Source organism: Oratosquilla oratoria, chromosome 24 (assembly GCF_046742065.1).
Source record: "Oratosquilla oratoria isolate Oo_2021 chromosome 24, ASM4674206v1, whole genome shotgun sequence".
In the NCBI taxonomy this organism is placed as follows: Eukaryota; Metazoa; Arthropoda; class Malacostraca; order Stomatopoda; family Squillidae; genus Oratosquilla; species Oratosquilla oratoria.
The window spans coordinates 30,586,606-30,614,098 of record NC_134800.1 but is presented as its reverse complement, the minus strand read 5'-3'; the positions used below and the strand labels follow the sequence as shown (position 1 = coordinate 30,614,098).

General features: G+C 36.3%; 1 protein-coding gene across 3 annotated transcripts in view; it reads left to right on the top strand.

Moving 5' to 3' along the window:
- The window catches only part of LOC143038532 (copine-8-like), a 177,201-nt gene that overhangs the window by 43,424 nt on the left and 106,284 nt on the right, over positions 1–27,493 (top strand). For all 3 annotated transcript variants that reach the window (XM_076207838.1, XM_076207839.1, XM_076207840.1), the window contains one exon: positions 14,630–14,743. In XM_076207838.1, coding sequence (XP_076063953.1) covers positions 14,688–14,743 — 56 coding nt within the window. In that variant the 5' untranslated portion in view covers positions 14,630–14,687. The remainder of the gene's footprint in view (positions 1–14,629; positions 14,744–27,493) is intronic.

Below are 27,493 nucleotides of genomic sequence, written 5' to 3'. Positions count from 1 at the left end.
AATATAATATAATTTCTACATAAGAAAATGATTGAATAGCCATACATATATTATATATAAGATTATTCATAGTACGACAAAAGAAGAAATACTACCAATTCATTTTGACAATACTATAACAAAATATGATATCTAAAACCATATTAGCATCATAACAATGAAATTAAAAATGTCCTATCTACATATATATTTTCATATATACATATATAATATAAAATAAGTATAGACAATATAAGAGAAGATTTTTACAAAATGAAAAAGTTCATAACAATATGAAAAAGCATAGTATATAGTAATATTTATACAGATACATAATATAAGATATATATTATATACTATATAGTAAATATATTAAATATAGTTATAATAATATATTATAAATAGGATAAACAATGTATATGAGATATTTATGAGAGAAAAAAATGGAAAAATGAAAATTATATTATTTAATATAGATATTTATAGTATATATGATGATAACTATTATATGGATATAAATAATAGATATGTATTATTTATAAGGTATATTATGATATTATATATTTATGTATTGAAATTATAGAAAATCATAATTATATATTATATATAGTTATTATATATAATTATATTTAAAATGTATTAATTATAAATATATGAAAAATTAAATTAATGAATCTATATGTATAATATATAATATAGAAATATTAATAATATATATAATATATAATGAATCATATTATAATATTTATTTTTAAATTATATATGCAATAAAATAATACATATAAAAATAATATATTATATAGCTATAAATAAATAAAATATAGGTATATATGATATTGTAATATATATAGATATATATATGTATTTGTGTAAAATATTTTGAAAGATTATTGAATATAGATATATAAAATATATCTATATATATATATAAATATATATATAGTTATTAAAATATATGTAAATTATATATATAATGAATCTTAGATATAGAAACAATATATATATATAATATTTATATATATATATATTATATATTATAATATATAGAAATAATATAATATACATTATATTATTGTATAAATATTATTTAAATTTATAATATAATATATATTGATATAAATATATATATAGATTATATATTATAATATTTATATAATAAATGAACAAGGAAATAAGACTGTAATTTACACAAAAATGAACGTCAATATATATTCCTTTAGCTGATCATATACAAATAAAAAAATCCACATTGAACAGGTACAAAAGCTCAAACAAGGAAAGTATAACAATTAATCATCTTAGATAACCCAAATTGGACATAGAAAGATACAAACAAATCACTCACAAAAACTTGAAACACGCCCTGGTACAAAAACCAAAGAATACTTGTTAAACTTCATTTTACTAATTAAATAGAATAACACAGATGTGCACACAATATCTAAGTGATTTAAATCCAAAGGAGGCAAACTGATAAAACCTTTTATATTGCAAAATCAAAAACAAAAAATGCTTGACCAAGACTGTAAAAACCTGATTAGCACAGAAATACAAACAACAGAATAACTCACGGACCACAAACACCACAGAAAAGTATGCAAAAGCTCAAAACCCTATACAACCAGAATAAGTATGTTGACCTGAAATACAATAAGATTTTTATAAACCCTTAAACAGAATCGCTAACAAACATACAAAAGAACCTCGACAATACAGAAAGACAATTTACTGTCCACAACACATAAACCACCAAAAAGATTAACGGACAAAACTTTAACTAAAAACATTCAGTTCATAAGGTAAAATTGCAAAGAAAGTTGCACAAAAACAGATGTCAAAAAGGGGGATAAACCGTAAGAAAGAAGTGAATGAGCTCAAAATGGGCAATATACCCCATCATAGAGTTAAAAGGGTGAAACATTTTATCATATATATAAGAATCCCAACCTCAACACATCCTCCTCCAAAACAGCTTATCCTGATCTACATATAAATCACTAAATATATCAAATTGGGCGATGAAACGTCCTGAATTACTATTGACCTCTTACTTGTAACAAAACCAATACAAATTGTGATTTAACAAACTTGTATAGAAAAAATAAACGAATAAAAAGGACATGTCTTGATAAAATATCACATAATGAAAGAGTAACGTCATATGCTGGGAGATAAAAAATATCTATGATGTTGTCCTGGAAGACTCACCATAAAGTTGTGCAGTCCTGGTTTCACACCTCATGATCACAAATAATCAATCGAACACATTACAGAATTGCAAACTAATACCATCCCCTTCAAGATACTCATTCAGTAGTCCACACGAAGCCTGAAAAGATAAATTCATCCGTGCAAAGTAAAGGAAATCATGAAGGTGCTCCTGATGTTTCCTGGTATAAAACATATAAACCTAGATCTCATCCCTTAAACTAAACAGAAACATACAAAACTCACCAAACAGAAGTCCTGTATAAAAGAAATTACTATAACAATGTAATAAAAATGAAAAGATGCAGAATAACAAAATATCCAGTTGAAAAACAAATTTACCAGGCTTAGAAACAGGAAAACATGAACATCAACAAACCCTTACTGCACACTTTTGAAGGACATACATCCTTCAAAAATGTCAAAAACGAACAAAAATCCAATAAACATGTAATTTGACAAGTTTATACAACAATGTATTATATAAGGAAAGTTTCCATGTAACATAATAAGGATTTCAACATATTTCTAAAGAATGACATGTAACACATCTCAAATCTACTCTGCGGTCGGGAGTAAGCCACATGTAAAATGCAAGAATCAACTAAGTTTAAATGAGATTTAGCATATGTGCACTCCGAAAAAATATCATCTACATGGTCAATCCACAAAACTACAGTCCGCTACATCTCTTAGAAATGTGTTTGAGAAATTGTCTAGTCACCAATATTTATAAACTCCATAAACTAAACCCAACATGTCATAAAGGACCTCTGTCATCTATACTGATCATTACACGCTCCTAAAATCGGTAGAAAAAATTTTGGGGGTTCCTATCTTAGCATGATAATATTTGACCACTTCTCCTCGAGATCTCTGATTGGAGCCTGTTTCTAGGATTTTGAAAACAGTTCTGCCGGGAGTAAAGTAGCGGAGTGCCTCAAGGTTCAGTTCTAGGTTCACTCCTGTTCCTCATCCACCTATGTGACATCGACAAATACATAGGCTCCTCAGTTCTCACCTCTTTTGCTGATGATACAAACATCAGCCACACAGTGACCAGTCAAGAGGATGTATTCCACCTACAGGAGGACCTCAACAAGGTGTACACCTGGGCTGCAGAAAACAATATGCAGTTCAATGAAGGAAAATTTGAAATGCTGAGGTGTGGCCCATACCAAGACATCAAGCAGGAAACTGCTCTGCACACCGAGGGGGACTTAGTCATCCCCCCAAAGATGCATGTAAAATGCCTGGGAGTCCACCTCAGCGAGGATGCCAGCTTTCATCATCATATTGATGTAACAATAAAGAAAGCCAAGGGAATGGCAAGCTGGGTACTCCGTACCTTCTCATCAAGGGAACCACAGGTTATGCTAACCCTATGGAAGGCCCTGGTCCAACTCACACTAGACTACTGCAGTCAATTGTGGTCGCCCCATAAAAAAGGGGAAATCCAGCGACCAGAAGCAGTTCAAAGAAGCTTCACCCGTCAGATACAGGGGATGAGGGAACTGAATTACTGGGACCGCCTCAAGGAACTCAATCTATTCTCCCAACAAAGAAGGAGAGACCGGTACAGAGCCATCTACCTGTGGAAGATCCTAGAAAAGCATACACCAGACCCCACAAACTCTTCTACACTGCACTCACTACACAACAAACGAACAGGGCGAAAGTGCAAAAGAAGAACCCTTCCAACCAAAGCCCCAGAGCGAATCAAGACTTTACTTGCTGCCAGCCTGGGGCACGAAGGGCCGAGGATCTTCAATGCACTCCCTAAACAAATAAGAGACATAACAGGCTGCACGGTGGACACATTTAACCCCTTCCATACGGTGCCGCACACGTAGGCGTCATGGACTTAGATCTCGGTGGCAGCAACCAATGCCAGCCGTACGACGTGTCGTAATAATACTCGCATCATAAAATATAGTCACCGCTTATATCGATCATTCTCTCTTCACCCGTGAATTTTGATAACCATAGAAAATGCGATTACAAAAGAATTAGAAAGAATGTCATTATGGAGGGGCGACTACAATAAATATAATCAAGACGCCGATATGGCAGCCTCGCGAATACACTCGCTCCCCATGACGCCTACGTGTGCGGCACCGTATGGAAGGGGTTAAGGCTGGACTGGACAGATACTTATCGTCCTTACCTGATGAACCACCGGTACCAGGCTATACAGTGAACTGTCGGGCAGCCTCAAACTCCATCCCGGATCAAGTGGACCTACTAGCTAGGGACGCCAGAACCGGATTCAGCGGCGGATCACCGTGACTATGAGGGATCAACCTCAGAACAACACCAAGTAAGTATATATATATATATATATATATATATATATATTTATATATGTATATATATATATGTATATATATATGTATAGAATATATGTATATATATATATGTATATATATATGTATAATATATATGTATATAATATATGTATATATATTTATATATATATATGTATATATATATATGTATATATATATATATATATGTATATATATATTATATATATATATGTATATATATATATATATATGTATATATGTATATATATATATGTATATGTATATATATATGTATATATGTATGTATATATATTATGTATATATGTATATATTATTATATGTTTTATATATGTATATGTATATATGTATGTATATATTATATGTATATATGTATATATGTATATATGTATATGTATATATATATATGTATATATATATGTATATATGTATATATATTATATATATGTATATATGTATATATATATTATATATATATATATATTTGATAATATATATATATATATATATATATATATACATATATTTGATATATGTATATATATATATATATATGTATATATATATATTATCTATATATATGTATATATATGTATATATATATATATATGTATATATATATATATGTATATATATATATTATATATATATATATATATATAGTATATATATATATATATATATATATATATATATATATATGTATATATATGTATATATATATATATTATATATATATATATATATGTATATATATATATATATATATATTATATATATGTATATATGATATATATATATATATATTAATATATGTATATATATATATATATATATATATATATATTATAATATATATATATATATATGCATATATATCAAGGCTGCGGAGTCGGATGGTATAAGGTCCGACTCCGACTCCTTTGATTCCTCCGACTCTGACTCTGACTCCGACTCCTTTGATTCCTCCGACTCTGACTCTGACTCCGACTCCTTTGATTCCTCCGACTCCTTTGATTCCTCAGACTCAGACTCTGACTCCCGACTCCTTAACTCCTTGACCCCTATGTGGAAATCTATTCTGCAGATCCATTTACCAGCCTCCCACACCTATTCAGCAAGCATTTTATAAATATTTTTCATGTATATTAATTTTTACGTGAAACATTCACTTGTATGATAAATATACTCACATATACACTCAACCAGCTTTATATATGTATATGCACACAAGCACGTATATTCACAAACATATATATATTAAATATATAATGGTATTATCTATGCTCATGATCATCTACCAGCTTATGAGCACTTTCAAATCTGTCATGGTAGAGTTGCCACTTCAAGCTAGATATTTTCTTTTTCCTTTGTGCCCTTCCCCCCCCCCCAAAAAAAAAAAAATCATCTGTTATTTCATTTGTCCAATCTCATAAACCTTCTATCACAATATTAGGAAAAAATGTGACAAATCATGAGGAGGAAAGGTTAATGGAGGATGCCCTACCTAGTACTTACTGCAGAATTAATTTCACCATGTTATCATTAAAACCAGGAATCAGTTCAGGAAAGAGAGAGACAACCTTCCCCTGTGCACACTGTTCATATCTGCTGTTGTTCCTCCCCTTTTCAGTCATCTTCAAATGCTGTGACATATGCTCTAATGTCACTCCTATCTGACCTCTGAGACTGGTCAAAGTTTATCTCAGGGCACTTCCGTTGACTTTTGCATTCTTGATATAGTGCATACGTAGTGGATATATACTATTGTCTACACTGTCATGTACATGTGTACATGATGGAGTTCTAGATGTTAACATAATTTGAATTAATTAGACTGTCAACAAAGGTAAAGTAGCCAGTTTAAATTATTTAAAGATAAAAATCCTCTCTGTTACTTGACAGTTGACAAATTATTCAGGAATTTGAATTAATAATTATATTTATTGAGTATTTATTATAAATAGAAATACATTCCACTGGCTATAACTCCCATAGTATAGAATGAATGAAATATTAATACAAACTACATTCTGGAAACTTCTATAAATGGTACATATCCTGTAACTAGCTATAAAACTATTCTATACTGGAGGTTATTAAATTTTCTCAACACAAAACGTATCAATTTTTTTTAGATTTTTTAAACTTGGAATAATGAGACCTGCTTTCTATTTGCACTATAGCAACAAATTATTTCACAGTGCATATCTATAGACAGTATTTTACAGCTATTGTTGGCTTGCAAGTTACTGTAATGGTAAAAATTCAGACAAAGCTTTCAAGAATATAACAAAATATATGTACTGTACCTTGAATACACCTGTATTATTACGTTAATAACTAGGTTAAAGATTCAACTATAAAAATTTCTTATAATAAAATATTTTATGTTCCTTGAATCTACCAGTATTATTACGTTAATAACGAAGTTAAAGCTAAAATCTGTACAGATTTCTTATTTGTGAACATTAAAAAAATAGGCTTTATTCATAATTATAGAACTTATAGACTACTCAATTGAAATTTGCAAATAGAAAAAATAGTATTTTATACTTTATATAAGTAGGGTAAACTGATATCATCTTAATGTGATGAAATGGTTGGTTAGATTAGCCTATGAGAAATATAGGTTAGAGTCCTAGACTACCCTATGAATAGAGGCAGCCTATAGTCAAGGAAAAACAGATTCGACCCTACAATTTATGGTAAAAAGAAAGGTAAATGTGGATTATAAGGTTATTTTGGTATCTTTTTTTTCTTTTAATGAAAAACGAAATAAAATGAATAAAAATAAAACAATAAAATAATTTAAAAAATAGAAACAAAATGAAAATAAAAGTATTTTTTTCATTAATTCATTAGTTTTTTTTTTTTTCTTTATTTTTATCTATTTATTATTTCTTAAAGAACCCGATAAACAACATGTACCAAAAGAAATAGGTTTTATCTGTATATATATATATATATATATATATACAGGTAAACGTCGACTTACGATGGCATTAGGTTTCGATAGAGCCATCGTAAGACGATCTCATCGTAAGTCGATCCCCACTCTGTTCCGTGGTCACTGTACCTAGCCTACCTGTATATTAACCACCAGAGATACTGAATATAGCCTATTAAACATGTACAGTAGTTTATTTAATTATTTTTATCCTTTTTACCATATTCAAACACTATAATATGTATTTTCAGTACGGAACTTAAATCTCGCGGGCAGCAGCCAATGCCAGCCGTACGACGTGACGTAATAATACTCGCATCATAAAATATAGTCACCGCTTATATCGATCGTTCTCTCTTTCACCCGCGAATTTTGAAAACCACAGAGAATGAATCATTTGAGAGAATGTAAAAACACAGGGGCGACTACAATAAATATAATCAAGACGCCGATATGGCAGCGTCGCGAATCCACTTGCTCCTCATGACGCCTACGTGTGCGGCACCGTATGGAAGGGGTTAAATCATCATATCGTCGTCGTCGTCGTCGTCATCGTAAAGTCGAACAATCGTAAGTCGCGGCCATCGTAAGTCGACGTTTACCTGTATATATATATATATATATATATATATATACTGTATATACACTCTCTTCATCAAAGTTTTAAAAATAATACAAACTGGGGTATTGGCTGCTTGTTATTGTGGCAAAGTAGCATGCAGTCGATACTTTAGGGTCTATATGGGGCGCCCCTACGGACCAGAGCCACACATCATTTTGTCTATGATAGAAGAAATTCTGGTCATAGAGAAATGATGACACTTTTATACTACGACTGTCCCTCCGTTATGCTGTCCCCCAACCCCTTGTTGCTGTCCTGTACCATTTCTCTGAGTATTCTCTTTCTGTGATGGGGGAATTCCCTGTGGTGGGGGAAAAGAATACTGCCACCAAGTATCCCACTTGGATTGTAAGAGGCGAGAAGAAAGGGACGGGGAGAGGGACTAGGCATCCTTCTCCCTGTAGCCCCACGGGGCATAGAACCTAAAAAGAAAAGTGAAGGCATAAGGGGTGCTGGAGGGCCTCGGGCCAGCACCCTAAGGTTTGGGTCTTTTAATGTGCGTGGATGTGGTACAGATGAGAGTAAAAGGGAAGAGATAGGTAGTATGTTTGTGAGAAGAAAGATGGATGTGTTGGCTTTGAGTGAGACTAAGTTGAAAGGGAAGGGTGAGTGTAAGTTTTGGAGTGTAAGTGGGAGGTTATCAGGAGTGAAGAGAGGGCGAGGGAGGGAAGGGGTGGCTATTCTAGTAAGTGAGGAGATAGGTAAACAGGTAGTGGAGTGGAAGGAGGTTTCCTCAAGGATAATGTGGATGAAGGTGAAACTGGGAAAGGAGATGTGGGTCTTTGTAAGTGCATATGGGCCTGGCAGTGAGAAGAGCGTGGAAGAAAGGGAGGCCTTTTGGATAGATTTAAATGAGTGCATAGAGGGTTTAGGAAGAAATGTCAATGTAATAGTACTGGGAGACCTTAATGCTAGGGTGGGAAATGGTCCAATCGATGGAAAGTCTAGAAAGAGAGTTGGTGATAGCAAATACAGTGTTTCGGAAGAAAGTCCAGCATAAGTACACATGGGAGAGGGTGGTGGAGGGAAAGGTGGTAGATAGAGCGCTAATGGATTATGTAGTGGTAAATAGGAGTATGATAGGAAGAGTTAAGGATGTACATGTGCTAAGGGGAGAGGGTGGGGGAATATCAGATCATTTTTTGGTGGAAGGTAAGCTGAGAGTGGAGGATAGATGGAGAAAGAGGAAAGGGACAAAAGGTAGGGAGGTTCTTAGAGTGAACTTGAATGAAAAGGAAAAGGAGAAGGAGTACGAAAAGAAGCTGAAGGAGGAGTGGGAGGGAGTAAAGGATGGAGCAGTGATGGGTGTGGAGGAGGAATGGGGATGGTTCAAGGAGGGAGTCTTAAAGTGTGCAAGGATGGTGTGTGGAACAAGAAGGACAGGGGGAAATAGAAGAAAGGGTAGTGAATGGTGGGATGAGGAAACAAAGAAGGTTGTAGAAGAGAAGAAGCGAGCATTCACAGATTGGTTACAAAAGAGGACGGGGGAGTCATATGAGACGTACAAAGAAAAGAAAAGAGAAGTAAAGCAAAAGGTAAAGGAGGCAAAGAGGAGAGCAGATGTGAAATGGGGTAGGAGTATGACAGAAAATTTTGAAAGTAATAAAAAGATGTTTTGGAAAGAAATTAAGAGAGGAAGAGGAGGCGAATCAAGTAGGGAAGAAAAGGTAAAAGGTACAGATGGAGAGATGATAATGGAAGAGATGGCAGTAAGGGGAAGATGGGCAGAATATTTTAGGGAGTTGCTAAATGTGAAGGAGGATAGGGAAGGAAAGATAGCTGCAGTGGGAAATGCGAAGAAAATAAGAGTGATGAGTGAGGAGAATGGAGGAGAAATAAGGAAGGATGAGGTGAAGGCAGTTGTAAAGATAATGAAAGCAGGTAAGGCACCTGGTCTGGATGGATGCCATGCAGAATGTCTGAAAAAGGGAGGTTCAGTGATGGTGGACTGGTTGGTGAGGTTATTTAATGTTTGCTGGAGAGAGGGTAGAGTACCGGAGGACTGGAGAAGTGCCTGTATAGTTCCTCTTTACAAGGGAAAAGGGACAAGTGTGAATGTAGTAGTTTCAGAGGGATTAGCCTGTTAAGTGTAGTAGGGAAGGCTTATGGGAGGATCTTAATTGAGAGGATTAGGAGAGGAACAGGAGGAGTAATTGGTGAGGAACAGTGTGGATTTAGGACAGGTAGAGGTTGTGTAGATCAGATCTTTGTGGTAAGACAGATATGTGAGAAAGCTATAGGAAAGGGGAAGGATGTTTTTTGGGCTTTTATGGATCTGGAAAAGGCTTATGATAGGGTAGACAGAAAGGCACTGTGGGAGGTTATGCAGATTTATGGGATAGGAGGAAAGCTTTTGGGAGCTGTCAAGAGTTTTTATGAGAGTAGTAGAGCTTGTGTCAGGATTAGAAATGGAGAGAGTGAGTGGTTTGAAGTAAAGGTGGGACTTCGTCAAGGATGCGTTATGTCTCCCTGGCTGTTCAACTTATACATGGATGGGGTGGTGCGAGAGGTGAATGCTAGGGTAGTGGGTCAGGGATTGGAGATGGTTAAAGAAAATGGAGAAAAGTGGGAGGTGAGCCAGCTGTTGTTTGCGGACGACACTGAGCTTGTGGCAGGGTCAGAGGAGGGATTGAGGAAGCTGGTGGCAGAGTTTGGGAGAGTATGTGATAGAAGAAAGCTAAAGATAAATGTGGGTAAAAGTAAGGTGATGAGATGTACAAGGGGTGAAAGTGGCAGTAGACTGGAAGTGAACATTAAGGTAAAGCGACTGGAGGAAGTGGATAGTTTTAGATACTTGGGTGCAAGTGTAGCAGGAAAAGGTGGAGTGAAGGTGGAGGTAGAATGTAGATTGAGAGAAGCGAGTAAATGCCTTGGTGGATTAAAGAGTGTAATGAGGAATAGACATTTGGGAATGGATGCGAAGAGGAGACTGTATGAAGGAGTGATTGTGCCAACAGCACTGTATGGGGCAGAAACGTGGAACATAAGAGAAGAAGAGAGAAGGAGTTTGAATGTGTTTGAGATGAGGTGTCTGAGAAGTATGGTGGGGGTTACTAGGCTGGATAGAGTGAGAAATGAGGAGGTGAGGAGGAGAACAGGGTGAAAAAGGATTTGGGAGATAGGGTTGATGAAAGAATATTAGGATGGTTTGGACACATGGAAAGAATGAGTGAAGAAAGACTAGTAAAAGAGGTATGGAAGGCAGATGTGGAGGGAGTGAACATGAGGGGACGTCCTAGGATGAGGTGGATGGATGGGGTGAAGGGGGCTTTGGGGAAGAGGGGAATGTCTGTTGAGGAAGGAAGGGAGAGGACGGAAGACAGAGGTGAGTGGAGAATGGTTGTATATGGATGATGTTGTGACTGCATGAGGAGGAGTGGGCGGGGAAGTGGGGGGTGGGGTAGTATGTGTGAGTAAATTTTGACGCAGCCCGAAGGGATTTCTCCCCGTCCTCGCCTTATATGCAAAGGGGGACGGAGAGGGGGGGTCGCCGATTAAATGAAGCGGCCTCGCTGTGGATGTGCTGTGTCTTGCGACACTGCTTCTGACCCAGGGCGGTGGGCAGGGTGCAGGGATGACCCGTCATCCAGGAGGTGCTCAGATGAGAGGAAGGGTGGGAGGGGTGTGGAGTGTATTTAGGGATGAAATGGGTGGGAGTGTTTTTATGCCTTTCCCTTTTTGGCTACCTCCCTTGGAAGGGGGAAAAAGCCTTGGTATATGTATGTATGTAATATAAATCTGAAATAATTAAGCTAGATTGATATTTTTCATGTTAGAGTGAGTCAATATGAGAAGTATGAATACCAATTTTATGGAAATCAATTGGGGAAAAAATTGAATATCTTCTTAACCAATAGAACCTGTAATATTTTGATTTTTTTTTTTTTTAGGAAACTAGATGCTTTGATAGAGATTTTCTGGTTAGCTGGTTAGATTTCTGTTTAACACCATACTAGATTTTTCTTTTGAGTACGGTACCCAAATTTTGTGCTCTGTCAGTACTGAGGTGCAGAATTCTATAGTGATAAAGTAATGTAAATCTGATTAAGTGAGATTGATTATTTTTAAGAGGCAGAAAGTATGAAAGTATCTGCCAATTTTTATAGCAATCCATTGGAAAAAAGAAAAATATATTTTAGAATAATTTTATATATTTTTGTAACTCAACGATGGCATATGTTGACAGACATGATTTGCCCTCCTGAAATTATATAGGCATAAGAAAAAATTCAAATGTGCAGTAAATGTCAGTAAATATCCAACTCAAGATATTTTTGACAAAAACTCCTTAGAAATAGTAAATGATGCTATAAGACACTCTTACTTCACCAGTGTGTTGCGCATACTTGAAATTATTTTTCCATACATTTTCAACCAAAGATCATTAGATTTAATTTTTAGTGTACTGACATTCTGGGGCTGAGATTCTGTCGCTGCACCAGGCCCAAGATTCTCTGACAACTTTGAATGTTTCCTCCAAATTTTTACTATAAGTTAGTGACATAGAGACAGACCCACATATAAAAAAGCTACAATAGTTCCCATGCTTCTTTCTGGAAAGATCTGTGGGAAGGCTTGTGGACCTTTGCCAGCCATTGTAAAGCTGAGAGTTTTCAGTGAATGAAACTTGTGTAACAATTTAATTACTAACAAATATTAATTATATTTTAGGATTCAAATGAAATATGAATTTAAAAGTATTTTTTATTTTATTCTCTTATTAGGTTCTATTGAAATTTAACTTGATTTTTTTGTAAAGGTAGTTTTTTCTCTTTTGTTTTACAGGGAACATATACATAATTAATGAACTTGCTGATCTCATTGGAGCATTGTCATTGTTCTCCTTAAATATGTAGTTGATGATTAATGAGTTACGCTGTAATCATGTTTTTATTGAAATTTATTTTATGTAGCTCCATCTTCACCTCAAACCACTCACTACCACCATTTCTACCCCTAACATAAGTTCTACTACTCATGTTTAAATTTTTGACTGCCATTAACAAATTTCCCCTTATTCTATACATCTGCAACACATCTCACAGTGCCTTCCTGTTGACCTTGTCATTATCCTTCACTAGTTTTGTAAATGCCCAAAAAACTACCTTACCTTTTGCCAAAACTTACTGACAAAATTTGATCCATGCATCCTTTACTTTTCACAAACCAACACTGTTTTTCTCCAATTCCTGTTTCCTAATCCTTACAGTTAGCACCCTTCCATACGACTTTCTAACACTCAATACACTGATCTCTCTAAATTCACCGATTCTTATTTATCCCCTTTACCTTTATAAAGTTGAACTATACAAACATTTCTCTTGTTCTGTGGCAAATTCCCCTCCTATATGTACACATTAAACAGCCTCACCAGCCAATCCACTATAACAGTTCCTCCCTTTGTCTTACACTCCACAAGACACCCATTGAATCCAGGTACATTACCAGCTTTCATCACTTTCAGTGTTCTTTGTAGCTTATTTTTTTTCTATAGCCCTGTTATTTTCTTCTCCCATCGCATTTTCCTAGCACCTCCCTCTGCCACAATCTTCCTCCTTAACCTCCTTGTTCAGCAGTTCTCTGAAATACTCTAACCATCTTCCCCTTGCCACCTGTAATTCCATTAACATTTGTCCATCTGCACTCTTTACCTTCCCCTCAGTATCTGACTCTCCTCCCTCCTCACTCTCTTCACTTCCTTTCAAAATGTCTTTTTATTCTTTTGAAAATTCTCTGCCAAACTCATGCCGCACTTTATATCTGCCTTCCTCTTTGCTTCCCTTTCCATTTTGCTTCTCCCTTGTACCTTTCATATGCTTACCTATTTCTACCTTGCACATCTTCTCTTTCACCACTGCCTTCACCTCTCCATCCCACTATTTGCTGCTTTTCTAGTTCCCTCCCATTCTCCTCATCCCACATACCATCCTTGTGCACTTGTATCACTTCTTCCTGAAACATAGCCATTTTTCTTATATTCCTGTTTCCTCCTTATCCCTTACCACATCCCACACTTCTCTCAGCTTCTGGTATCCTCTTTTTATCCTTCTCAATCAATTTGTTCACTCTGCTAACCCCCCTTTTCCTCAACTTTTCTTCCATTTTCAATTTCCCTTTTACTGAGAAATGACCCTAAAGTTTCCCTCCCTTCTTTGAAGACATGAACTCCAGAACTCCTCCATTCCTCTCTTTGAGTGCCACTGCATAATCCATTTATGTAATCAATGATCCTTCCATCCACCATCCTTTCCCATGTATATTTATGCTTGGCTCTCTTAAACAATGTATTCATTACTCTGAACAACTTAAAGGTTGAAAAAAAATATGTGATTGTCATAATAGCTTGGTCTTTAGGATAGTTAATGCTAAAGTGCACAGAGTTCAGCATTGAACATGGTTATATTTATTCAGTTGCATATGAGAGAATTAATTGATAACTCTCTTAAGATGCTTTTAATTTGAAAGTGTGCTACAAAATACTTACACACACAATCTTTTTGCTGAATTGTATGTTTAAATTTACTCTTAGTTTTGTTTTTGCAGTTGAAATTATTTTGTAGTGATTGAAAGTTAGCTGAGGCAAGCCAGTAGACTGGTAGTGATGGCTGGTTCAGCAGCTACCCCCACATCACTTGTAGAGATCTCCATCTCATGCAGGTTGGTATGTTTGTTTGTGTGTGTGCAAATGAGCCTGTATGCTTGCATGTGCACACATGCACTTTGTATAGGTTTAGCTGTTTCTTGCTTGCTAGTGTTTTTACATCAAAAGATGCAAATTGTGTGTATTGTTTGTTACACTGCTAAGAGTTTGAATTAAACCACAGTTGAATGTAATCAACTGTGAAATATAATAAGATTCACTCTGGGTTTGAGTGATATTATGGGTTTTGTCTTCACACACTTTCATCTCCTTTAGATATCAGACTGCCCTATAAAACTAAATACTGTACTGCTTCTGTGGGAGCCATCAGACCAAGTTTATGTAGATTTTGTAGAGTAGATGAAGAATAAAGTTCTTATTTTTGTCTTTCAACTTCATCATCACAATTATTAAGAAATTAAGAAAACGATTGAAATGAGATTTAAATAAAGTTTGTGTATTTACCCAATTGTAATATACAGGGAAGGAACAATGCTCATTGGGTTCTGTCTCCTACTCTTCATTGTTATCATATCTAGCCTCAAATTCATATACATTTCCAACTTAACCTATGTCCTTGATTTCCAATTATATTTAGATTTGAATTAATTTATTGTTTGAGCTAGGGCAATATCACCTTGTAAGCTATTCCAAATATTCTCTTCAATGTGTTTGGTCATTGGTCTTTCACAATCCTTTCACATAATTTTACTATTGTGCTGGTCAGTAATACCATCCTGTAATTTAATGGTGTCTCCTTACTTCCACCTTTGTGAATTGTCCAATCAAGTGCAGAAAGACTTTCACTAAATGGCATGACTAAAAGATTCATTTAGTGAAAGTCTTTCTCAGATTCCTCATTTACTCAAAACATGGAATGTTAATGTAGTCTTCAACAATTCATGCACATTCAAGAAATTGATTATTAAGAATTCTCCAAAAATTCATGTGGCTGCATATACAAGGTTCCTTGTAAAGATTGTGGGAATTTTTATGTAGGGCAAACAGGTAAAGCTCTCTCAACTAGAATAAAGCAACATAAATATAGTGTCAGAACAGGACAAGACTCTAATGCTTTATTTGTGCACATGAGGGATCATAATCATTGTATAGACTGGACTAAGGCATCGTCAATTTTATCATGTAATCCTGTTGTTAACAGGAACATCATTGAAAGTAGCCTTATCAAACAAACTGAGTCAGTCAATTTGAACATAAGTAATGGTTTGTATAAATTAGATAATTACATAATTAAGAACATTTGTAAACAATTCGGTATAGGAGATTTTGGTTAACCCCAAGAGTGGACAAATGGCATGGTTCCGTGTGGGACCTTGTGACCTCTCCTAATTTTTCCGTGTGGTGCCTTGTGACCTCTCCTATATTTTTTCGTATGACGCCTTGTCACCTCTCCTAGTTTTACACTTTTCCGTTTATATTTTCTTTGTATTGTACTTTTGTCTGTATTCTCCCCTGAGGATGTGAATTACACGAAAGCGCTTGGGATTTCTGTGTTTCTTTTTCTTAAGTGGTTACCAGCATATTTCTGATCACGTGTTCAAGTGATTTATTTGCAAATATATATATATATATATATATATATATATATATATATATATATATATATATATATATATATATATATATATATACATACATATACCAAGGCTTTTTCCCCCTTACCAGGGAGGTATTCAAAAAGGACAAAGCATAAAATCATTCCCACCCATTCCATCCCCGAAAACACTCCACACCCCTCCACCCTCCCTCCCATCTTAGCACCTCCTAGATGACGGGTCATCCCTGCACCCTGTCCACTCCCCTGGGTCAGAAGCAGTGTTGCAGGACACAGCACATCCACAGCAAGGCCGCTTCATTAAATCGGCGACCCCCCCCTCTCCGTCCCTCCATATAAAGGAGAGGACGGGGAGAAATACAGTTTTCCATATACTTGTATAAATATGTGGAATAGCTTAGAAGGTGATATAGTCCAAGGTCAAACAATACATGAAATATGATCTAAATATATATATATATATATATATATATATATATATATATATATATATTTTTTTTTTATCTCGTTTTCTCCAAGCCATGTCCCTGTTTCTGCTTCTTCCTTGCACTAATTTTTGGTACATGTATGTTCATTCCCAGGTGTCAAGAAAGATTTCCCATTTCCTCCTTATTCTCATGGTATTTATGAATTCCTCCCAGTTTGCTTCTTCAAAGAAAATTTTTAACCCTAGGTAGTATGTTCTCCCAGAATTGAGTCTTGCCTGTGTGATTTATTTCTTGGCTCCATTTCCTCATCCTCCAGCTGAAATTTAATTATTACATGGTCACTTTTTCCATGGGGCTAAGGTAGTTCAAGGAGCTGATGATGTCTGGCTTTTTGCTTAGTTACAGATCTAAATTTGTGGTAATGTCTACTCTTACCATGGTCACTTCCTTTACCCACTGGGTTATTGTGTTCTTGATTGCTATACGTGACAGGTTATTTGCCCAGGAATCTGCTTTGCAATTTGCTTCCCATTTCTCCCAGTTGATCTTGCTGCAATTAAAATCTCCAATAAGGACTAAATTGCTACTTTGTTCAATAGTTTTCTTTAGGAGAAGAGTTGTGTCCCATAACATTTCTTGATATTCAGCTTCATTCCAAGTTCTTGTCTTTGGGCTGGGGATATATGCCACCATGAAGTCTCTCTTATTTTGTCCTTTAACCCCTTCCATACGGTGCCGCACACGTAGGCGTCATGGACTTAGATCTCAGTGGCAGCAGCCAATGCCAGCCGTACGACGTGTCGTAATAATACTCGCATCATAAAATATAGTCACCGCTTATATCGATCGTTCTCTCTTTCACCCGCGAATTTTGAATACCACAGAGAATGGGATTCAGGGCACATTTGAGAGAATGTAAAAACACAGGGGCGACTACAATAAATATAATCAAGACGCCGATATGGCAGCCTCGCGAATACACTCGCTCCCCATGACGCCTACGTGTGCGGCACCGTATGGAAGGGGTTAATACTCATTTTCAGATGGATTGCTTCAGCCTGGCCTTCACTCAGATTTCCATCTTCCACCTTTATATCACTTCTCATCACAAATATTACCCCTCTACCCATTTTGTCTTCTCCGTCTCTTCTTTATGTGTATTGTTCCCCAACTGTAGATTTTTTTTTTCATTCTGGTTTATCCTTGTAGTAATTTATCACCTTCTTGGCCAATAGTAAAGCATCAACATTAGCATATGCTATGCTAAATTCCTTTTGCAATATTGCTTTCCATTTTATTTTAGGAACAGTTTCCTCATTCTGATTGACAAGTCACAAAAAAAAAAATATATATATATATATATATTGTGGTTTTTGTTCTGATAGTTGTTCCCTACATTCTTTAAGTATCCAGTTTGAGATCCTGTCAGGTCCTGAGGCTATTGTCACATCTGATGATCCCAGGAGATTGACCACTTCCCTCACTTACACATTTATATCTGTTAAATCTGGTTTTTTGCTCCCCTCACTTTTCTCCAAAAAGTTACGCTCTTTTATGAAGACAGATTGGAAACATTCATTCATTATTTTTGCCTGAGCTGAGGCTTGTTCAAAGACCTCACCATCTATTAACTTGGTTATTTCTTTCCTGTGTCTCAATTTACCATTTATGAACCTGTAAAACAGTTTTGGTTCATCTTTGCATTTTTCTACTACACCTCTTTCAAAATTGCTTTCTTCCTCCCTGCACCAGGCCACATCCCTGGCCTTTTTAGCAATCTCACACTTTGTTAAACCAATCCTGTTTTTGCTTCTTCCTTTTTTTAGTCTTTGGCACATATTTAAACTATTCCTTGGGAAGCAAACGCATTACAAAAGCAAGAGGAGACTTGGGAGTGTTGATAAAAGACATGTCACCTGACAGATATATCAGCAGGATTGTGGGAGAGACATATGGACTACTGCAGAAGATTAAAGAGGCATTCCATTACATGGATGAAGAGATGATGAAAAAACTCATTGAAACCCTGATATGTCCAAGAATGGAATGTGCATCAGTACCATGGTCCCCGCACAGAGTGAAGGATATAAGCAAGATCGAAAGAATACAAAGTGCAGCAACCAAACTGGTCCCCAGCATGCAGATAAATCATATGAGGAAAGACTAAAAGTACTTGGTCTGCCAACTTTGAAAGATCAAAGAGAAAGAGGTGACATGATTACAGTGTTCAGGTTGCAGTGATAGAAGGGATCTGATTAAAGATGGGAGGGCTTTAAGAGGTCATGAAAGTGAATTAAGAAAGACCATGTGTAAAGGATGTGAAGAAATACAGTTTTCCATATAGTTGTATAAATATGTGGAATAGCTTAGAAGGTGATATAGCCCAAGGTCAAACAATACATGAATTCAGATCTAAATATGATAATTGGAAATCAGAGCTATAGATTAAATTGGAACTACATGAATTTAAGTCTGGGTATGTTAGAAAATTAGAGAATAGGAGACAGGACCCAATGAGTGTTGCTCCTTTCCTGTATACTACAATTAGATAAATACATATATATGCATCTATATGGAAAACTGTATTTCTTCACATATTCTTGACATGTGGTCTTTCTTAATTTATTTCCATGACCTCTTAACCACTTCACTACGGGACTTAAATCTCGCAGGCAGCAGCCAATGCCAGCCGTACGACGTGTCGTAATAATACTCGCATCATAAAATATAGTAACGGCTTATATCGATCGTTCTCTCTTTCACCCGTGAATTTTGAAAACCACAGAGAATGGGATTAAGAGCAGATTAGGGAGAATGTAAAAACACAGGGACGACTACAATAAATATAATCAAGACGCCGATATGGCAGCGTCGCGAATCCACTTGCTCCTCATGACGCCTACGTGTGCGGCACCTTATGGAAGGGGTTAAAGGACTCCCATCTTTAATCAGGATATCTCATCTGTCATGCAAGCTATCTCCTTTAGTGACCTGTATACTTTAATCATATACCTTTTTCTCTTCAATCTTTCAAAGTTGACAGACCCAGTACTTTTAGTCTTTCCTTGTATGGTTAATCAGCCAGGCTGGGAAACTGTTTGGTTGCGGCCCTTTGTATTCTCTCAATTTTGCTTATGTCCTTCACTCTGTGTTGGAACCATACTACTGATGTATTTACCTAGTTGTGACCACGCATCCTTCTCCCTGTAGCCCCACAGGGGACATTCCTAAAAAAAGTAATGGCATAAGAGGGTCTAGGAGTTTTCCAGCCAGCAACCTAAGGTTTGGTTGGAATACAAGAAGAAGCTGAGAGAGGAGTGGGAGGGAGTGAAGGATAGAGTAGAGCTAGGAGTGGAGGAGGAATGGGGATGGTTCAAGGGAGTCGCAAAGTGTGCAAAGATGGTGTGTGGAACAAGGACAGGAGGAAATAGAAGGAAGGGTAGTGAATGGTGGGATGAGGAAGTAAAGAAGGTTGTAGAAGAGAAGTGAGCTTTCACAGATTGGTTACAAAATTAGACGAGGGAGTCATTGGAGAGGTACAAAGAAAAGAGAAGAGAGTAAAGTCCAAGGTAAAGGAGGCAAAGAGGAAAGCAGATGTGAAATGGGGTAGAAGAATGACAGAAAATTTTGAAAGTAATAAAAGATGTTTTGGAAAGAAGTTAAGAGAGGAAGAGGTGAATCAAGTAGAGAAGAAAAGGTAAAAGGTGCAGATGGAGAGATGATAATGGAAGAGAAGGCAGTAAGAGGAAGATGGGCAGAGTATTTTCTGGAGTTGCTAAATGTGAAGGAGGATAGGGAAGGAAAGGTAGTTGCAGTGGGAAGTGCAAAGAAAATGACTGAGAGTGAGGAAAATGGAGGAGAAATAAGAAAAGATAAAGTGAGGGCAGCTGTTAAGATGATGAGAGCAGATAAGGCACCTAGGCTGGATGGATGTCATGCAGAATGTCTGAAAAAAGGAAGTACAGTTATGGTGGATTGGCTGGTGGGGTTCTTTAATGCTTGTTTAAGAGAGGGTAGAGTGCTGGAGGAGTGCCTGTATAGTTCCGCTTTACAAGGGAAAAGGGAACAAGTGTGAAGTAGCAGTTTCTGAGGGATCAACTTGTTAAGTGTAGTTGGGAAGGATCTTGATTGAGAGGATTAGGAGAGGAACAGGGGGAGTAACTGGTGAGGAAGTTGGGCAGAGTATTTTTGGGAGTTGCTAAATGTGAAGGAGGATAGGGAGGGAAAAATAGTTGCAGTGGGAGGTGCTAAGAAAATGACCGTGATGGGTGAGGAAAATGGAGGAGAAATAAGGAAGGATGAAGTGAAGGCAGTTAAGATGATGCGAGCAGGTAAGGCACCTAGTCTGGATGGATACCATGCAGAATGTCTAAAAAAGGAGATACAGTGATGGTGGACTGGCTGGTGAGGTTATTTAATGTTTGTTGGAGAGAGGGTAGAGTGCTGGAGGACAGGATGAGTGCCTGTATAGCTCCACTTTACATAGGGATTAGCTTGTTAAATGTAGTTGGGAAGGCTTATAGGAGGATCTTGATTGAGAGGATTAGGAGAGGAACAGAGGGAGTAATTGGTGAGGAACAGTGTAGATTTAGGACAGGTAGAGGTGTAGATCAGATTTTTGTGGTAAGAGATATGTGAGAAAACTATAGGAAAAGGTAAGGATGTTTTTTGGGCTTTTATGGATCTGGAAAAGGCTTATGACAGGGTAGACAGGAAGGCACTGTGGGAGGTACTGCAGATATATGGGATAGGAGGAAAGCTTCTAGGAGCTGTCAAGAATTTTTACAAGAGTAGTAGAGCTAATGTCAGGATTAGAAATGGAGAGAGTGAGTGGTTCGAGGTAAAGGTGGAACTATGTCAGGGATGTGTTATGTTGCCCTGGCTGTTCAACTTATACATGGATGGGGTGGTGTAAGAGGTAAATGTAAGGATAGTGGGTCAGGGATTGGAGATGGTTAAAGGAAATGGAGAAAAGTGGGAGGTGAGCCAGCTGTTGTTTGCTGATGACACTGTGCTTGTAGCAGGATCAGAGGAGGGATTGAGGAAGTTAGTGACAGAGTTTGGGAGAGTGTGTGAAAGAAGAATGTTGAAGATAAATGTGAGTAAAAGTAAGGTGATGAGATGTACAAGGGGTGAAAGTGGCAGCAGACTGGAAGTGAGCATTAAAGGAGAGCGACTGGAGGAAATGGATAGTTTTAGATACTTGGGTGCGAATGTGGCAGGAAAGGGTGGAGTGAAGGTGGAGTGAGTAAATGCCTTGGTGGATTAAAAAGTGTAGTGAGGAATAGACATTTGGGAATGGATGCTAAGAGGAGATTGTATGAAGGAGTGATTTTGCTAACAGCACTGTATGGGGCAGAAACATGGAACATAAGAGAGGAAGAGAGAAGGAGTTTGTGTTTGAGATGAGGTGTCTGAGAAGTATGATAGGTTACTAGGCTGGATAGAGTGAGAAATGATGAAGTCAGGAAAACAGGGGTGGTAAGGGAGCTGGGAGATAGGGTTGATGAAAGAGTATTGGGATGGTTTGGATGCAGGGAAAGAATGAGTAAAGAAAGACTAGTAAAAGAAGTATGGAAGGCAGATGTGGCGGGAGTGATCATGAGGGGGCGACGTAGGATGAGATGGATGGATGGGGTGAAAGGGGCTTTGGGAAAGAGGGGAATGTCTGTTGAGGAGGGATGAGAGAAGACAGAAGATGGGTGAATGGATAATGGTTGTATATGTATGATGTGATGCATGAGGTGGAATGGGTGGGGGGATGGTGGGTGAGGTAGTATGTGTGAGAAAAAATTGATACAGCCTGAAAGGATTTCTCCCTGTCTTCTCCCTGTCTTCTCCCTTTCAGCATGAGGGGATAGAGAGGGGGGTTGCTGATTTAATGAAGTGGCCTTGCTGTGGATGTGCTGTGTCTTGCGACACTGCTTCTGACCCAGGGCTGTGGACAGGATGCAGGGATGACCCATCATCCTGGAGGTGCCAAGATAAGAGGGAGGGTAGAGGGTGGAGGGGAGTGGAGTGTATTAGGGATGGAAAGGGTGGGAATGGTTTTTATGCCTTTGTTTTTTGGCTACCTCCTGTATAATGGGGAAAAATCCTTTGGTATATGTATGTATGTATGTATGTATTTACGGGAAGGGGAGCTATGCTCATGGTGTTCTGTCTCCATATCTCATTTTATCTAGACTGTTTTTAAATTTGTATATTGTTTTTGCACACACCACATTCTCATCTAACCTGTTCCAAACGTCTGTTATCCTGTGGGGAAACCTGTTCTTTTTCAGGTCTCCTCTATAATTGTCTTTTTTTTTTTATTTTCTTTCCAATTCCTCTTGTATCTCTACCATCCCATTTTATTAGATCCTCTTTATCAATAATTTCCATGCCTTTCATGATCCTATAAATAGTTATCAAGTCTCCTCTCTTCTTTGCTCCAATGTCTAGCTCAAGTTTTGCCAGCCTCTCCTCATATGATAGTTCTGAGAGCGTTGGTGCCAATTTTGTAATTGCTCTTTGTATTCTTTCAAGTTTTGTTATACATTTTTTTGTACTTGGTGACCACATCATTGCTGCATAGTCCAATTTTGGTCTTATCAAACTGACTAGTACTTTCTTCACCAATTCTTCATCTAGGTATGTAAATGCCACTCTGATTGATCTTATTAAATTATAGGTTTCTCCAGAAATTTGTTTAATGTTTTTCACGGGACATATTATTCATAATAATGACTCCTAGGTCCTCTTTTTCCACTTTTTAAATTTCTTCCTCTCCCAATTTATATGATCCCACTATTCTTTTATTTGCTTCTTCCAAATTCCATTATACTACACTTCTTTGTGTTGAATTTCATTTCCCACTTCCTACTCCATTCCCATACTTTATTGAGATCACTCTGCAGTGACTCACAATCTTCTTCAGTGTTCACTTTTTTCAACATTTTTGCATTGTCTGCGAAGCTTATATAACTTTCAATTCCTTCATCCATATCATTAATATATATAGCAAACATTATTGGGGCCAGAACTGTTCATTGTGGAACTCCACTAATCACCTCATCCCAATAGAATGTTTGTCTCTTATCACCACTCTCATTTTCCTTTCATGCAAGAAGTCTTTCATCCACTTAAGTAGTTTGCCCTGTATTCCTCCTGCAGTTTCTAATTTCTTTAGCAATTTCTTATGTGGCACCTTATCAATTTTTTTTTTTCAAGTCTAGAAATGCACAATCAGCCCATCCATCTCTTTCTTGCAATATATCTATTAGTCTGGAATAGAAACCCATCAAGTTTGTGACACATGATTGTCCTTGTCTAAATCCAAACTGTCTTGGATATAGGACATTGTTTTTTTTTTTCCAAATGCTTTACCCATCTAATTTTGATAATTTTTTCACAAATTTTTGTTACTGTACTTGTAAGAGTTTGTAGGATCTTTGTTTCCCCTTTATAAATTGGGACTATATTTGCTCTTATCCAATCTTCTGGAACTTTTCCTTCCTTCAATTAACTGCATATTAGACTATGTATTTTTTCTGTCAGTTTGTTCTTGTTAGTTCCAAGTGTCCGCCACTCTATGTGGAAAACTGTTTTTCTTCAGATCTTCTGTAGCTATGTTTTTTTATTTTCTTTCCATGTCCTCTTGTGCTTCTCTTGTCCCAGTTTAACAAGTCCTCTCTTTTGAGTAGTTCTGTGCCTTTCATTATTCTGTAGATGGTCAGTAGGTCACCTCTCTTCTTTGCTCCAGAGTCGGTAACTCCAGTTTAGCCAATTTCTCCTCATATGACAAGTTTGGAAGTGCAGGTACCATTTTTGTTGCAGCTCTCTGGATTCTTTCTATTTTCTTTATATTCTTTTTGGTACTGGGTGACCACAATGTTGCTGCATATTCTATTCTAGGCCTTATCAGTGTGACCAATATTTTTTTTAATAATTTCTTCATCCAAATATGTAAATGCCACTTTTATTGATTTTAGCAACTTGTAGGATTCTCTGACAATTTTGTTTATCCGTTTGTCACAGGACAAGTCATTTGAAATAATTACACCCAAATCTTTTTCGGATATCTCCTTGTTTACCTCCTTGGTTCCAATTTTATATTGTCCTGATATTCTGTTTTTGCTTTTTCCAAACTCCATTATGCTACATTTTTTTATATTGAAGTCCACTTCCCATTTCTGACTCCAGTTCATACCTTATTCAGGTCTTCCTGCAGTGATTCCTGCAGTGTTTACCTAGTTGTATTTACCTAGTTGTATTTAACGGGAAGGGGAGCTATGCTCGTGGTGTCCCGTCTTCATATCTCATTTTATCTAAACTATTTTTAAATTCATGTATTGTTTTTGCACACACCACTTTCTCATCTAACTTGTTCCAACTGTCTATTACTCTGTGAGGAAAGCTGTTTTTTTCAGATCTCTTCTATAGCTGTCTTGATTTTCTTTCCGTGCCCTCTTGTATTTCTGTCATCCCTTTTTATCAGGTTCTCTCTATCAATAATTTCTATGCCTTTCATGATTCTGTAAATAGCTATCAATTCTCCTCTCTTCTTTGCTCTAGTGTCAGTAGTTCAAGTTTTGCTAGTCTCTCTTCATATGATAGTTTTGAGTGTTGGTACCAATTTTATAATTGCTCTTTGTATTCTTTCAAGTTTTTTTATACATTTTTTTTTGTACTTGGTGACCACATCGTTGCTGCATATTCCAATCTTGGTCTTATCAGAGTGATTAGAATTTTTTTTCACCATTTCTTCATCCAGGTATGTAAATGCCACTTTGATTGTTTTTATTAAATTATAAGTTTCTCCAAAAATCTTGTTTATATGTTTCTCAGGTGACATATTATTCATAACAATGACTCCCAGGTCCTTCTCATTTTCTACTTTTTTTTATTCCTTCTCCCAATTTATATGATCCTGTTATTCTGTTTCTGCTTTTTCCAAATTCCATTATACTACACTTTTTAGTGTTGAACTCCATCTCCCACTTCCTACTTCATTCCCATACTTTATTTAAATCACACTGTAGTGACTCACAATCTTCTTCGTGTTCACTTTTTTAATAGTTTTGCATCATCTGCAAAGAAGCTCATATAATTTTCAATTTCTTCATCCATATCATTAATATATATAGCAAACATTATTGGGGCCAGAACTGTTCCTTGTGGAACACCGCTTATTACGTCATCCCATTTTGAGTGTTTGTCTCTTATCACTATAATTTTTCTTTCTTGCAAAAAGCCTTCCATCCATTTAAGCAGTTTGCCCTGTATTCCTCCTTCAGTTTCTAATTTCTTAAGCAACTTCTTATGTGGTACTTTGTCAAAAAAAAATTTTAGGTCTAGAAATGCACAATCAGCCCATCCATCTCTTGTATTATATCTATTAGCCTTGAATAGAAACATATTAAATTAGTGACGCATGATCGTCCTTGTCTGAATCCAAATTGCCTTGGATTTAGCATGCTGTTTTTCTAAATATTCTACCCATTTACTTTTGATAATTCTTTCACAAATTTTTGCTATTGTACTTGTTAGACTGGTCTATATTTGGTAGGGTCTTCTTTATTTCCCCCTTTATATATAGGTACTATATTTGCTTTTTTCCAAACTTCTGGAACTTTTCCTTCTTTCAAGGAACTATTTATTATGCTATGTATTTTGTCTGCCAGTTCATTCCTGCATTCTTTCAAAATCCAGTTTGCCATTTCATCTGGTCCATGCAATTTTCTAACATCAAGATTACTCATGTGTTTCATTATTTCATTCTTTGTTACTTCTATTTCTTTCATAGGGGGGACTTTCTCCTTCCATTCGATCTCTTCAGGTTGTATATTCTCCCTTGTAAACACTGATTTAAAATGCCTGTTCATAATTTTTGCCATTTCTATTTCCTCTGTATATTCCGCTCCTCCTTGTCTTAATTTCTCCAAATCTTGTTTGTTTTTCAGTTTGTTGTTTACAAATCTGTAGAATAGTTTTGGTTGATCTTTACATTTTTCTATGACATCTTTTTCATATTTTCTCTTTTCCTCTCTGCATGCTTGTACATATTCATTTCTATAACAAGTATATATTTTCCATTTTTCAGGTCTTTTGTTTTTGTTCCATTTGGTCCAAGCTTTGTCTCTTTTGTCTTTTAACTCCCTACAACTTTTGTTGTACCAGCACTTTACATATTCTTTTTCTTGTTTTTGTCTTGGGACATACTTTTCCACTCCTCTTTTATAATTTTTTGTCAAAATATTCCATTTCTCTTCTACTGTTGTATCTTCTTTGTGTATTCTTTCCCAGTTTTCATTTTGTTCATTTCTTTTCATGTATTTTTTCTCATTGAGATCTAGTTCTATCAATATGTGGTCACTTTTACTTGTTGGTGCCTGGTATTCTATCTTTTCCACTATTTCAGGATCTGATGTGATTATTAGGTCTAGTCTCGATGGTTCTTCATTTCTATACCTAGTGTTCTGAATCCATTGTGTCATTGTGTGGTCAATAATCATCTCAAGTAGAACATTTCCCCGTGAGTCTTCTCCACCCTTTACGGTCATCTCTTCCCAGCAGATTTCTTTGCAATTAAAGTCGCCCATCATAACTATTCTACCTTCATCTTCCATTATCTTGTTTAATGTTATTCTTGTGTCTTCTAACATACTTTTATGTTCACTCTCTTCCCAAGAGGCTGTTTTTGGGGGCACGTAGTTTATAACAAACTTTCTGCTCTTCTTATCTCTGTCTTCTACTTCTATCATAATAATCTCTACTCTATT